This window comes from Bubalus bubalis, chromosome X, assembly GCF_019923935.1.
Source record: "Bubalus bubalis isolate 160015118507 breed Murrah chromosome X, NDDB_SH_1, whole genome shotgun sequence".
Taxonomy (NCBI): Eukaryota; Metazoa; Chordata; class Mammalia; order Artiodactyla; family Bovidae; genus Bubalus; species Bubalus bubalis.
The window spans coordinates 48,212,402-48,225,992 of NC_059181.1; the positions used below are offsets into that span (position 1 = coordinate 48,212,402).

Sequence of the window (13,591 nt, forward strand, 5' to 3'; positions counted from 1 at the left end):
TCCAATGCAGGAAAGTGAAAATTGAAAGTGAAGTTCCTCAGTCGTGTCCGACTCTTAGCGACCCCATGGACTGCAGCCTACCAGGCTCCTCCATCCATGTGATTTTCCAGGCAAGAGTACTGGAGTGGGGTGCCATTGCCTTTTCCGTTTTGAAGCATGGGAGTATTAAAAGATAAACTGAGGCATATTACAAACTTTGAGTTTATTTGAGCAAACCTTAGTTGGAATTAGGCAGGACTGGACTGAAAATGGTTAAGAGTGCTCCACCAACAGGAACTAAAGGAAAGACTTTTATAGAGAAGAGGCAGGCATAAGTAAAAAAAACATAACTTGGCTATAGTTTAAGCAGTTGCATTGCGTGACTATTTGTGATGTATTGTCCTTAGGTTTCAGTTTGTTATCCTTGAGGACATCCTTACAGGCTTAGGCTTTGGTCTGTTTACACAGATTCCTAAGTCACTCAAATCACTGCAGTCTAATGGCTTTCTTTCTTTTTTTTTTTTTTTCACTCATTGAGGTTATCTTTTTTCTTTTTAAATTTACATTTAATTGGAGGATAATTGCTTTATAATGCTTTCTTAAAATTAATTTATATTAATTGGACAATTATTAATTTACAATATTTGATGGTTTTTTCCATACATCAACATGAATCAGCCATAGGTGTATTTGTGTTTCTCCATCCTGAACCTCCCCCCTCCACCTCCCTCCCTGCTCTATCCTTCTGGGTTGTCCCAGAGCACTGGCTTTGAGTGCTCTGCTTCACACATGGAACTTGCACTGGTCATCTAATTTACATATGGTAAGACACATGTTTCAATGCTATTCTCTCAAATCATCCCACCCTCGCCTTCTCGCGCAACCCAAAAGTCTGTTCTTTACATCTGTGCTGTCTCACATATAAGGTCATCGTTACTATCATTTTAATTTCCATATATATGTGTTAATATACTGTATTTGTGTTTTTCTTTCTGACTTACTTCACTCTGTAAAATAGGCTTCAGTTTCATCCACCTCATTAGAACTGATTCAAATGCATTCTATTTAATGGCTGAGTAATATTCCGTTGTGTATATGTACCACCGCTTACTTGTCCATTCGTGTGTCGATGGACATCTAGGTTGCTTCCATCTCCTGTCTATTGTAAACAGCACTGTGATGAACATTGGGGTATATGTGTCCCTTTCAATTCTGTTTTCCTTGGTGTGTATGCCCAGCAGTGGGATTGCTGTGTCATATGGCAGTTCTATTTCCAGTTTTTTAAGGAATCTCCACACTGTTCTCCATAGTGGCTGTATTAGTTTGCATTTCTACCAACAGTGTACGAGGGTTCCCTTTTCTCCACACCCTCTCCAGAATTTATTGTTTGTAGACTTTTTGATACCAGCCATTCTGACTGGCATGAGATGGTACCTCATTGTGGGTTTGATTTGCATTTCTCTGATAATGAATGATGTTGAGCATCTTTTCATATGCTTGTTAGCCATCTGTATATCTTCTTTGGAGAAATGTCTGGTTAGTTCTTTGGCCCATTTTTTGATTGGGTCGTTTATTTTTCTGGAATTGAGCTGCAGGAGTTGCTTGTGTATTTTAGAGATTAATTCTTTTTCAGTTGATTCGTTTGCTATTATTTACTCCCATTCTGAAGCCTATCTTTTCACCTTGCTTATAGTTTCCTTCGTTGTGCAGAAGCTTTTAACTTTAATTAGGTGCCATTTGTTTATTTTTGCTTTTATTTCCATTACTCTGGGAGGTGGGTCATAGAGGATCCTGCTGTGGTTTATGTCAGAGAGTGTTTTGTCTGTTTTCCTCTAGCAGTTTTATTATTTCTGGTCTTAAATTTAGATCTTTAATCCATTTTGAGTTTATTTTTGTGTATGGTGTTAGAAAGTGTTCTAGTTTCATTCTTTTACAGGTGGCTGACCACTTTTCCCAGCACCAGTTGTTAAAGAGATGATCTTTTCTCCATTGTACCCCTTTGTCAAAGATAAGGTGTCCATAGGTGTGTGGATTTATCTCTGGGCTTTCTGTTTTGTTCCATTGATCTATTTTTTTTTTTTTTTTGGTCTTTGTGCCAGTACCATACTGTCTTGATGATTATAGCTTTGTAGTATAGTCTGAAGTCAGGCAGGTTGATTCCTCCAGTTCCATTCTTCTTTCTCAAGATTGCTTTGGCTATTCGAGGTTTTTTGTATTTCCATACAAATTGTGAAATTATTTATTCTAGTTCTCTGAAAAATACCGTTGGTAGCTTGATAGGGATTGCATTGAATCTATAGATTGCTTTGGGAGGTATACTCATTTTCACTATATTGATTCTTCCACTCCATGAACATGGTATATATTTCCATCTATTTGTGTCATCTTTGATTTCTTTTATCAGTGTTTTATAGTTTTCTTTATATAGGTCTTTTGTTTCTTTAAGTAGATTTATTCCTAAGTATTTTATTCCATGTACTGCAATGGTGAATGGAATTGTTTCCTGAATTCTGCTTTCTGTTTTCTTATTGTTAGTGTATAGGAATGCAAAGGATTTCTATGTGTAAATTTTATCTCCTGTAACTTTACTATATTCATTGATTAGCTCTAGCAATTTTCTGATGGGGTCTTTAGGGTTTTCGATGTAGAGGATCATGTTATCTGCAGACAGTGAGAGTTTTACTTCTTTTCCAATCTGGATTCCTTTTATTTCTTTTTCTTCTCTGATTGCTGTGGCTAAAACTTCCAAAACTATGTTGAATAGTAGGGTTGAGAGTGGGCATCCTTGTCTTGTTCCTGATTTTAGGGGAAATACTTTCAACTTTTCACCATTGAGGATAATTTTTGCTGTGGATTTATCATATATGGCTCTTATTTTGTTGAGGTATGTTCCTTCTATGCTTGCTTTCTGGAGGGTTTTTATCATTAATGAATGCTGAATTTTGGCAAAGGCTTTGTCTGCATCTATTGAGATACCCATATGTTTTTATCTTTCAATTGGTTAATGTGGTGTTTCACATTGATTGATTTGCAAATGTTGAAGAATTGTTGCATCCCTGGGATAAAGGCAACTTGGTCATGATGTATGATCTTTTTAATATGTTGTTGGATTCTGTTTGCTAGAATTTTGTTAAGGATTTTAGCATCTGTGTTCATCAGTAATACTGACCTGTAGTTTTCTTTGTTCTTTGACATCTTTGTCTGGTTTTGGTATTAGGGTGATGGTGGCATCATAGAATGAGTTTGGAAGTTTACCTTCCTCTGCAATTTTCTGGAAGAGTCTGAGTACAAAAGGTGTTACTTCTTCTCTAAATTTTTGGTAGCATTCAGCTCTGAAGTGGTCTGGACCTGGGTTTTTGTTTGTTGGAAGATTTCTGATTACAGTTTCGATTTCCATGTTTGTGATGGGTCTGTTAAGATTTTCTATTTCTTCCTGGTTTGGTTTTGAAAAATTATACTTTTCTAAGAATTTGTCCATTTCTTCCAAGTTGTCCATTTTACTCGCATATAGCTGCTGAGAGTAGTCTTTTATGATCATCTGTATTTCTGTATTGTCTGTTGTGATTACTCCATATTCATTTCTAATTTTGTTGATTTGATTCTCCCTTTGTTTCTTGAGGAGTCTGGCTAATGGTTTTTCTATTTTATTTATCTTCTCAAAGAACTAGCTTTTAGCTTTGTTGATTTTTGCTATGGTCTCCTTTGTTTCCTTTTCATTTATTTCTGCCCTAATTTTTATGATTTATTTCCTTCTACTAAACCTGGGGTGCTTAATTTCTTCCTTTTCTAGTTGATTTACATGTAAAGTTAGGTTATTTCTTTGATTTTTCTCTTTTTTCTTGAGGTAAGCTTGTATTGCTTTGAACCTTCCCTTTAGCACTGCTTTTACTCCGCCCCATAGATTTTGTGTTGTGTTTTCATTTTCATTTATTTCTATGCATATTTTGATTTCTTTTTTGACTTCTGTGGTTTGTTGGTTATTCAGAAGCGTGTTATTTAGCCTCCATATGTTTGTATTTTTAATAGTTTTTCCTGTAATTGACATCTAATCTAATCTGACCGAAATGTGATCAGAAAAGATGCTTGGAATGATTTCAGTGTTTTTTTTTAGTTTACCAAGGCTAGATTTGTGGCCCAGGATGTGATCTATCCTGGAGAAGATTCCATGTGAACTTTAGAAAAAGATGAAATTCATTGTTTTGGGGTGAAATGTCCTATAGATATCAATTAGATCTAAATGGTCCATTGTATCATTTAAAGTTTGTGTTTCCTTGCTAATTTTCTGTTTAGTTGATCTATCCATAGGTGTGAGTGGGGTATTAAAGTCTTCCACTATTTTTGTGTTACTGATAATTTCCCCTTTTATACTTGTTAGCATTTGCCTTACATATTGCGGTGCTCCTAAGTTGGGTGCATATATATCTATAATTGTTATATCTTCTTCTTGGATTGATCCTTTGATTGTTATGTAGTGTCTTTCTTTGTCTCTTTTCACAACCTTTATTTCAAAGTCTATTTTATCTGATATGAGCATTGCTACTTCTTCTTTCTTTTGGTCTCCATTTGTGTAAAATATCTTTTTCCAGCCCTTCATTTTCAGTCTGTATGTGTCCCCTGTTTTGAGGTGGTTCTCTTGTAGATAACATATACAGGGGTCTTGTTTTTGTATCCATTCAGCCAGTCTTTATCTTTTGTCTGGGGCATCAACCCATTTACATTTAAGGTAATTATCAATAAGTATGATCCCGTTGCCCTTTACTTTGTTGTTCTGGGTTCAAGTTTTTAAACCTCTTTTGTGTTTCCTGTGTAGAGAAGATTCTTCAATACTTGTTGAAGAGCTGGTTTGGTGGTGCTGAATTCTCTCAGCTTTTGCTTGTCTGTAAAGCTTTTGATTTCTCCTTCATATTTGAATAAGATCCTTGCTGGGTACAGTAATCTGGGTTGTAGGTTTTTCTCTTTCATCACTTTAAGTATGTCCTGCCATTCCCTTCTGGCCTGAAGAGTTTCTATTGAAAGATCAGCTGTTATCCTTATGGGAATCCCCTTGTGTTATTTGTTGCTTTTCCTTTGCTGCTTTTAATATTTGCTCTGTGTTTGATATTCGTTAATTTGATTAATATGTATCTTGAGGTGTTTTGCCTTGGTTTTATCCTGTTTGGGACTCTCTAAGTTTCTTGGACTTGGGTGGCTATTTCCTTCTTCATTTTAGGGAAGTTGTCAACTATTATGTCCTCAAGTATTTTCTCATGGCCTTTCTTTTTGTCTTCTTCTTCTGAGACTCCTATGGTTTGAATTTTGGGGTGTTTGACATTGTCCCAGAGGTCTCTGATGTTGTCCTCATTTTTTAAAGTTCTTTTTTCTTTTTTCCTCTCTGCTTCATTTATTTCTACCATTCTATGTTCCACCTCACTTATCCTATCTTCTGCCTCAGTTATTCTACTCTTGGTTCTGTCCAGAGTTTGTTTTTTTTTTTTTTTTTTGATCTCAGTTATTGTATTATTTATTATTGATTGACTCTTTTTTTATTTCTTCTAGATCCTTGTTAAACATTTCTTGCATCTTCTCAATCCTTCTCACCAGACTATTTATCTGTAACTCCATTTTGCTTTCAAGATTTTGGATCATTTTTACTATCATTATTTTGAAATCTTTTTCAGGTAAACTCCCTATCTCCTCCTCTTTTGTTTGGTTTTGTAGGCAGTTATCATGTTCCTTTATCTGATGAATATCTCTCTGCCTTTTCATCTTGTTTAGATTGCTGTGTTTTGGTGGCCTTTCTGTATGCTGGTTCTTTGTGGTTCCTCTTTATTGTGGAGGTTGCTCCCTGTGGGTGGGGTTGGACGAGTGGCTTGTCAAGGTTTCCTGGTTAGGGAAGCTTATGTTGACGTTCTGGTGGGAGGAGCTGGATCTCCTCTCTCTGGAGTGCAGTGAAGTGTCCAGTAGTGGGTTTTGAGGTGTCCATGGGTTTGATGTGACTTTTGGCTGCCTGTACTTTAATGCTCAGGTTTATGTTCCTGCATTGTTGGAGAATTAGCTCAATATGTCTTGCTCTGAAACTTGTTGGTTCTTGGGTGGAGCTTGGTTTCAGTGTAGGTATGGAGCCTTTTGGATGAGCTCTCATCAATTAATGTTACCTGGAGTCAGGAGTATTCTGGAGTTCTCAAGTTTGGGATTTAAGCCTCTTGCCTCTGGATTTGTCTTATTTTTACAGTAGCCATAAGACTTCTCCATCCATACAGCACCTATGATAAAACATCTAGGTTAATGGCAAAAAGATTCTCTACATTGCGGGACACCCAGAAAGGTTCACAGAGTTACATGGGGAAGAGAAGAGGGAGGAGGGAGATCAAGATCACCAGGAGGAGAAGACAGGGAATCAAGCAGGGAGAGAGCAATCTAGCCAATAATCAAGTTTTTATATGCTCTCCACCGTCTGGAACACTCAGAGAGGTTCACAGAGTTACATAGAGAAGAAAAGAGGGAGGAAGGAAATAGAGGTGACCAGGAGGAGAAGAGGGGGAGTCAAAAGGAGAGAAACAGTTCTAGCCAGTAATCAGTTCCCTAAGTCTTCTCCACAGCCCAGAACACCCAAAGAGATTCACAGAGTTGTGTAGAGAAGAGAAGGGGGATGGAGGAGATAGAGGTGACCTGGGGGAGAAAAAGGAGAGTCAAGAGGGGGAGAGAGCAATCAAGCTAGTAATCACACTCCTACATAAAAATGGATACTAAAGATTGGATTCTTAAAGGTGCAAAATTGATAACAAAAAACAAAAAGCAAAGATTAAAAATCTAGATTAGAGGTTAGACTCTCAAAGATACTATATTAAAAATACAAAACAAAATCAATCACAAAATTATAAAAAAATATGTGAAATTTGCTTTAAAAATAGGGTCTTTTTTTGCAAGCTAATAGTAGGTTATAAAAATGAAAATTAAAGGAGTAATAAAAAATTTAAAAATTAAAAAATGATAGTAGTAAAATATATCTTGGAATTTCTCTGGAGCTGTTGAGGGCAGTGTGGTGTCAGTTTAGTTTCAGATAGTTCCTTGTTCCAGCTAATACTTCTTCTCAAGGTCTATAGGCCCCTTCCAGTGTAGTCAGTGCTAACTGCAGGGTTTTAATCTGTTGCACCTGTCACTTCCAGAGCAGTTCCCTCTTCTTTGTTTGACTTCCTCTGTTTCCAAGTCTCTTCAGTGTCTAATTTCTGCCCTGACACAAGGGGGCGAAGGTGGTCACTTATTTAGGCTAACTTGTTTAGTTGTACTGTGGGGAGGGAGAAACACTGCAAACAAATATCACTGGATGTGTGGGGAGTTCTCGCAGTGTCTGGGCCACACTGGGTTTGCCCCACACTCTCAGTATGTGTGCTTTCCCAGTCTACACTGCCCAGGCCCCAGACTGCTTTGCAGCAGAACTGTCTAAAGTGGGCCCTGGGTTGGGTGCACTTCCCAGTCCTAAGCCGCTCAGGTTCAGGTTCTCGGGTACCCCACAAAGGCACAGAGACGGTTGGGCCTGCTTTTTGTGCCCTTCCAAGGTCCAAGCAGGTCAGGCGACCAGTTGCTTGGCGAGCACACTCCCAATTTGGCGGTGCATCTTATCACCTCCCTAGTCCCAGGCACTTGGTTTCCTGGGTGCACCACAAGAGCACTGTCTCAGGTATGCCGTGTGTCTCCTTTGGAGAGCTGATCTCTGATTGCCACCATCCTGGTGGATGTCAACTGTCCAGGATCCCAGGAAGACTGGTTAGTAACTGGGAGCCTACTCACAGTTTGGTGGAGGATGCCATCTCTGGGGCCAAGATTGCCTCTCACCTTCTGGCTCTGGCTGCAGCCCACCTGCCTCTCTGCCTCCAGTGGGGGAAGGGGCTGATCCGCATTTGGCTAGCTCTCCTCTGGTGTTTGCTCAATCCTTTGTTCTGTGAGCAGGCCAGGCTGTTGTGGGAAAGTTCTCTCTCTTTTTTTTTCTTTTTTCCTCTGGCTATCACATTTTGGGTTGCTATCTCACCTTAGCTCCCTCAGATTGTTCTCAGGGCATTCAGGCCCAGTCCCTACCCTAAATATGCAGCCCACACCTCCCTGTTCAGCCCCTACTCAGCTCACTGCTGGCAGACTCCAGCGTCTGGGCTACCTCTCTGCTGAGAGTTTCGGCTAGGCATGTAATCTGTGCGGTTTTTTGTTTGTTTTTTTCCCTCCTGGTTATGTTGCCCTTGGAGATTCCAAAACTCTCCACAAACCTGCCAGTGAGAGGGTTTTCTGGTGTTTGGAAACTTCTCCTCTTTCATGACTCCCTCCCCAGACCAGGTCTCTGTCCCTAACTCTTGTCTCTCTTTTTATCTTTCATATTTTGTCCTTCCTCCTTTTGAAGAGAATGGGTTGCCTTTCTGGGTGCTTGGTATTCTCTGCCAGGGTTCAGAAGTTGTATTGTGGAATTTGCTCAGCACTCAAATGTTCTTTCCATGAATTTGTGGGGGAGAAAGTGGTCTCCCCGTCCTATTCCTCTGCCACCTTAGGTCCGCCCCCTGATTTGCATTTTTTTATTTATTATTTTTTATTTTAATTTAATTTTATTTTTTAACTTTACAATATTGTATTGGTTTTACCATATATCAACATGAATCCGCCACAGGTATACACGTGTTCCCCATCCTGAACCCTCCTCCCTCCTCCCTCCCCATACCATCCCTCTGGATTTGCATTTTTAAATAATGAGCAATGATTAGCATCTTTTCATGTGTCTGTTAGCCATCTGTATGTGTTTTTTGGATAAATATCTGTTTAGGTCTTTTTACTGCTTGTTGATTGGGTTGTTTGTTTTTCTTGCATTCAATTGTATGAGCTGCTTGTGTATTTTGGAAATTAATCCTTTGTCAGTTGTTGCATTTGCTATTATTTTCTCCCATTCTGAGGGCTTTTTACCTGTTTTATAAAAGGTAAAAGCACTTTTTACCTTTTACCTTCCTTGCTGTGAGAAAGCTTTTAAGTTTAATCAGGTCCCACTTGTTTACTTTTGTTTTTATTTCCATTACTCTAGGCGTGGGTCATAGAGGATTTTGCTTTGATTTATCTCATCGAGTGTTCTGCCTATGTTTTCCTCTAAGAGTTTTATAGTTTCTCATCTTACATTTAGGTCTTTAATCCATTTTGAGCTTATCTTTGTGTATGATATTAGGAAATGCTCCAATTTCATTCTTTTACATGTAGCTGTCCAGTTTTCCCAGCACCATTTATTGAAGAATCTGTCTTTGCCCCATTGTATATTGTTGCCTCCTTTCTCAACAATAAGGCACCCATATGTGCATGGGTTTATTTCTGGGCTTTCTATTTTGTTCCATTGATCTATATTTCTGTTTTTGTGCCAGTGCTATACACTCTTTATGACTGTGGCTTTGTAGTATAATCTGAATCAGGAAGGTTGATTCTTCCAGCTCCATTCTTCTTTCTCAAGATTGATTTGACTATTCAAGATCTTTTGTGTTTCCATATGAATTGTGAAATATTTTTTTCTAATTCTGTGAAAAATGCCATTGGTAATTTTCAGGGATTACATTGAATCTGTAGATTGCCTTTGGTAGCAGAGTCATTTTCAAAATATTGATTCTTCCTACCAAGGAACATTGAATATCTCTCTATCTGTTTATGTCATCTGTGATTTCTTTCATTAGTGTCTTATGATTTTCTCTGTACAGTTCTTTTGTCTCCTTAGGTAAGTTTATTCCTAGATATTTAATTCTTCTTGTTATAATGGTGAATGGGATTCATTACTTAATTTCTCTTTGTCATTTTTCATTGTTAGTATATAGAAATGCAGTTGATTTCTGTGTATTGGTTTTCTATTCTACAACTCTGCTAAATTCACTGATTAGCTCTAGTAATTTTCTGATAGCATTTTTAGGGTTTTCTATGTATAATACCATGTTATCTGAAAATAGTGAGAGCTTTACTTCTTCTTTTCTGATATGGATTCTTTTTATTTGTTTATTTCTTCTCTGATTGGTGTAACTAGGACTTTCAGAACTATATTGATTAATAGTGATGAAAGTGGACACCCTTGTCTTGTTCCTGATCTTAGGGGGCACGCTTTCAATTTTTTCACCATTGAGAATAATGTTTTCTGTGGGCTTCTCATACATGGCCTTTAGTATGTTGAGGTAAGTTCCTTCTATGCCCATTTTTGAAGTTTTACTCATAAATGGGTGCTGAATTTTGTCAAAGGCTTTTTCTGCATCTATTGAGATGATCATATGATTTTTATATTTCAATTTGTTAATATGGTGTATCACATTGTTTGATTTACATATATTGAAGAATCTTTGCATTCCTGGTATAAATTCAACTTGATCATGGTGTATGAGCTTTTTGATGTGTTGCTGAATTCTATTTGCTAAATTTTTTGAGGATTTTTTCATCTAGGTTCATCAGTGATATTAGCCTGTAGTTTTCTTTTTTCTGTTGTCTTTGTCTGGTTTTGGTATCAGGGTGATGGTGATCTCATAGAATGTGTTTGGAAGTGCTCCTTGTTCAATGACCTTAAGGCATTCTTCTGCTTTTAGATGCTTCTCTTTGGTAACTGACTTTTTCTGTTTGTACTTCTTGACCTTAGGCATAGACTTAGGGATCTGCTACTGTTCTTCTCTAAATGTTCTTTCTTTTTGTGTCTTGCATCTCTATCACTTTATGTGTGTTTCTGTCTCTAAGAAAGATCTCCCCTCTCTGCTGAGACTCCCACATATCCTCAGGTGGTACCAAGCTATAAACATTTATACATTTCTTATAAATACTTACAAAATACCAGGGTTATTTTTCCAAAAGTCAAATTTTTAAAAAGGCAAGATTTGCATTCAGTTAGTAGATAGAGGCTGTATACTAAAGTACTATCCATGCTATCTTGCTTTTAATTTCAGCATTTGGGGCCTCTTACCTCTTGCTTTCACCCCTTGTCCCAGTATGTTATCCCAGGTTAACCTTTATCTTGCCAAGTACAAATTGGCACTGGCAATGGGCACTTGCCCTCAACTTCTATAAGGATTAACTCATGTGCTGATGAAACTCCTGACATTCAATATCCCTGAAAGGAGTTCAGCATGGAGAACAGAAATTGAGGCAGGAAACAGAAGCCCCCCCCCCACCCCCCAGTAAAGCAATTGGAGATTCATTCCTTATGGACCAAAACTCTGAATAGCAGGATAATTATGAGAGGAGACTAAGCCCTGCTCAGACCACATATTTCTTGTTCTTGACATCAGGAGACCTCCTTGACCACACATACACAGAAAGGCTCCTTGAAAGCCAAAGGGGAATTATGTCAAGGGATGTTCTACCCAGATGCCTTTTCAGTAAAATCCACCTTGGCTAAGAGATGCATGCACACAGATGAGAGGTCCTGATGTGAAATGAAAATATCTCCTGCCATATTAATAAATAAGAAATGTCATAGCCATCAGTGATTTCTGGTCTCCAAATGTGAATTAGGACTCCCAAAATTGTGATCCAGCAAATGCTGCCACCACTCCCACCTCATGGTGATTGCTGAGGAGCTGGGGTGATGCAAGAAGCAGGGTGAACAAGGAAACAGGTTTGGCCCCAGATAGCTGAGGTGCATATGACAAGAATGAATTTAGTGAGCCCAGACTTGTATCTTCCTATATATAGAATGCTATATTCCTTAACTTGATACTTGATCTTTGATGTTCAGACTGCCTGCTCCCTCTGTTACAAACTAACTTGACTCCCTCTCCTTCCTCTTTGGAGCAGTTTTCTGGGCTCAGAGTCCTAAACATTCCCACCAAATAAAATAACTCTCTAATTTCAGGTTGTGACTATATTTTTTAGTTGACACTGATATATGCCAAATATTGACTGTGACTCAGGCAAATCAAAATGATTGGCCAAATGAAACCAAGAAGATATGCTCCATAGAAGTAATTGAAACTGCCGCAAGGGCACAGCTCAGTGACTTTCTCTCACTGAATTTGCCCATGTGCTTATCCACATGTACTGCACTTTTTTCCCTCTTATTAAGTACTTTACTGTCTTCACTACTTTATATTATTGTGGAAATTCTTTTCTGCAAAGCCAAAGGGCCAGGGCCTTTGTCACTGACCACTGGTCTAGTGGCTAGGATCTGGTGATTTCACCGCTGTGACCCAGCCCAATCTCTGGCTGGCAACCCAAGCCCCTCTCCAAGCCATTGCAGGCTGAGGCCACAGGAGATCAAATGAGGCACTCTGTGCTCCAGTAAACGGTCAGGATGGGTCTTTCAGCTCAGTTCAGTCGCTCAGTCATGTCCGACTCTTTGTGACTCCATGAATCGCAGCATGCCAGGCCTTCCTGTCCATCATCAACTGCCAGAGTTCACTCAGACTCACGTCCATTGAGTCGGTGATGCCATCCAGCCATCTCATCCTCTGTCGTCCCCTTTTCCTCCTGCCCCCAATCCCTCCTAGCATCAGAGTCTTTTCCAATGAGTCTACTCTTTGCATGAGGTGGCCAAAGTACTGGAGTTTCAGCTTTAGCATCATTCCTTCCAAAGAAATCCCAGGGCTGATCTCCTTCAGAATGGATGGGTCTTTAGCTAGTTAGATATTTTCAGGAGCTGATTTTATGAGCCAGGTTATTGTATCTCCTCATATCTGGAAAAGCACTAAAATTCTTCATGGTGACACTGTTCCTTGGGATTAGTAAAGTTTCATGAGACTAGTAGAAACCTTCTGGAAAAATATGTGCTTGTTTGCATGTATTCCCTTTTCACCAAAATCACACATGTACTGACCTTTCTGCCTACCTCTTTGGAGAAGTTTGTCAGAGCTATCTGAGGTACTATCTCCCAGGCTGAAGTCCTCATTTTGCCTCAAATAAAACTTAACTTGCTGATTTTTGCTATGGTGATGCACCATAGCACCATAGCAAAAATCAACAAAACCAAAAGCTGGTTCTTTGAAAGGATAAATAAAATTGACAAACCATTAGCCAGACTCATCAAGAAACAAAGGGAGAAAAATCAAATCAATAAAATTAGAAATGAAAATGGAGAGATCACAACAGACAACACAGAAATACAAAGGATCATAAGAGACTACTATCAACAATTATATGCCAATAAAATGGACAACGAGGAAGAAATGGACAAATTCTTAGAAAAGTACAACTTTCCAAAACTCGACCAGGAAGAAATAGAAAATCTTAACAGACCCATCACAAGCATGGAAATTGAAACTGTAATAAAAAATCTTCCGGCAAACAAAAGCCCAGGTCCAGACGGCTTCACAGCTGAATTCTACCAAAAATTTAGAGAAGAGCTAACACCTATCCTGCTCAAACTCTTCCAGAAAATTGCAGAGGATGGTAAACTTCCAAACTCATTCTATGAGGCCACCATCACCCTAATACCAAAACCTGACAAAGATCCCACAAAAAAAGAAAACTACAGGCCAATATCACTGATGAACATAGATGCAAAAATCCTTAACAAAATTCTAGCAATCAGAATCCAACAACACATTAAAAAGATCATACACCATGACCAAGTGGGCTTTATCCCAGGGATGCAAGGATTCTTCAATATCCGCAAATCAATCAATGTAATACACCACATTAACAAATTAAAAAATAAAAA

At 38.5% G+C, this 13,591-nt stretch overlaps 1 protein-coding gene across 1 annotated transcript in view; it reads right to left on the reverse strand.

Moving 5' to 3' along the window:
* Nucleotides 1-6,169: 6,169 nt before the first annotated feature.
* The window catches only part of VSIG4 (V-set and immunoglobulin domain containing 4), an 87,949-nt gene continuing 80,527 nt past the window's right edge, over nucleotides 6,170-13,591 (reverse strand). The window contains exon 7 of the mRNA XM_025275786.2: nucleotides 6,170-6,221. Coding sequence (XP_025131571.1) covers nucleotides 6,185-6,221 — 37 coding nt within the window. The 3' untranslated portion in view covers nucleotides 6,170-6,184. The remainder of the gene's footprint in view (nucleotides 6,222-13,591) is intronic.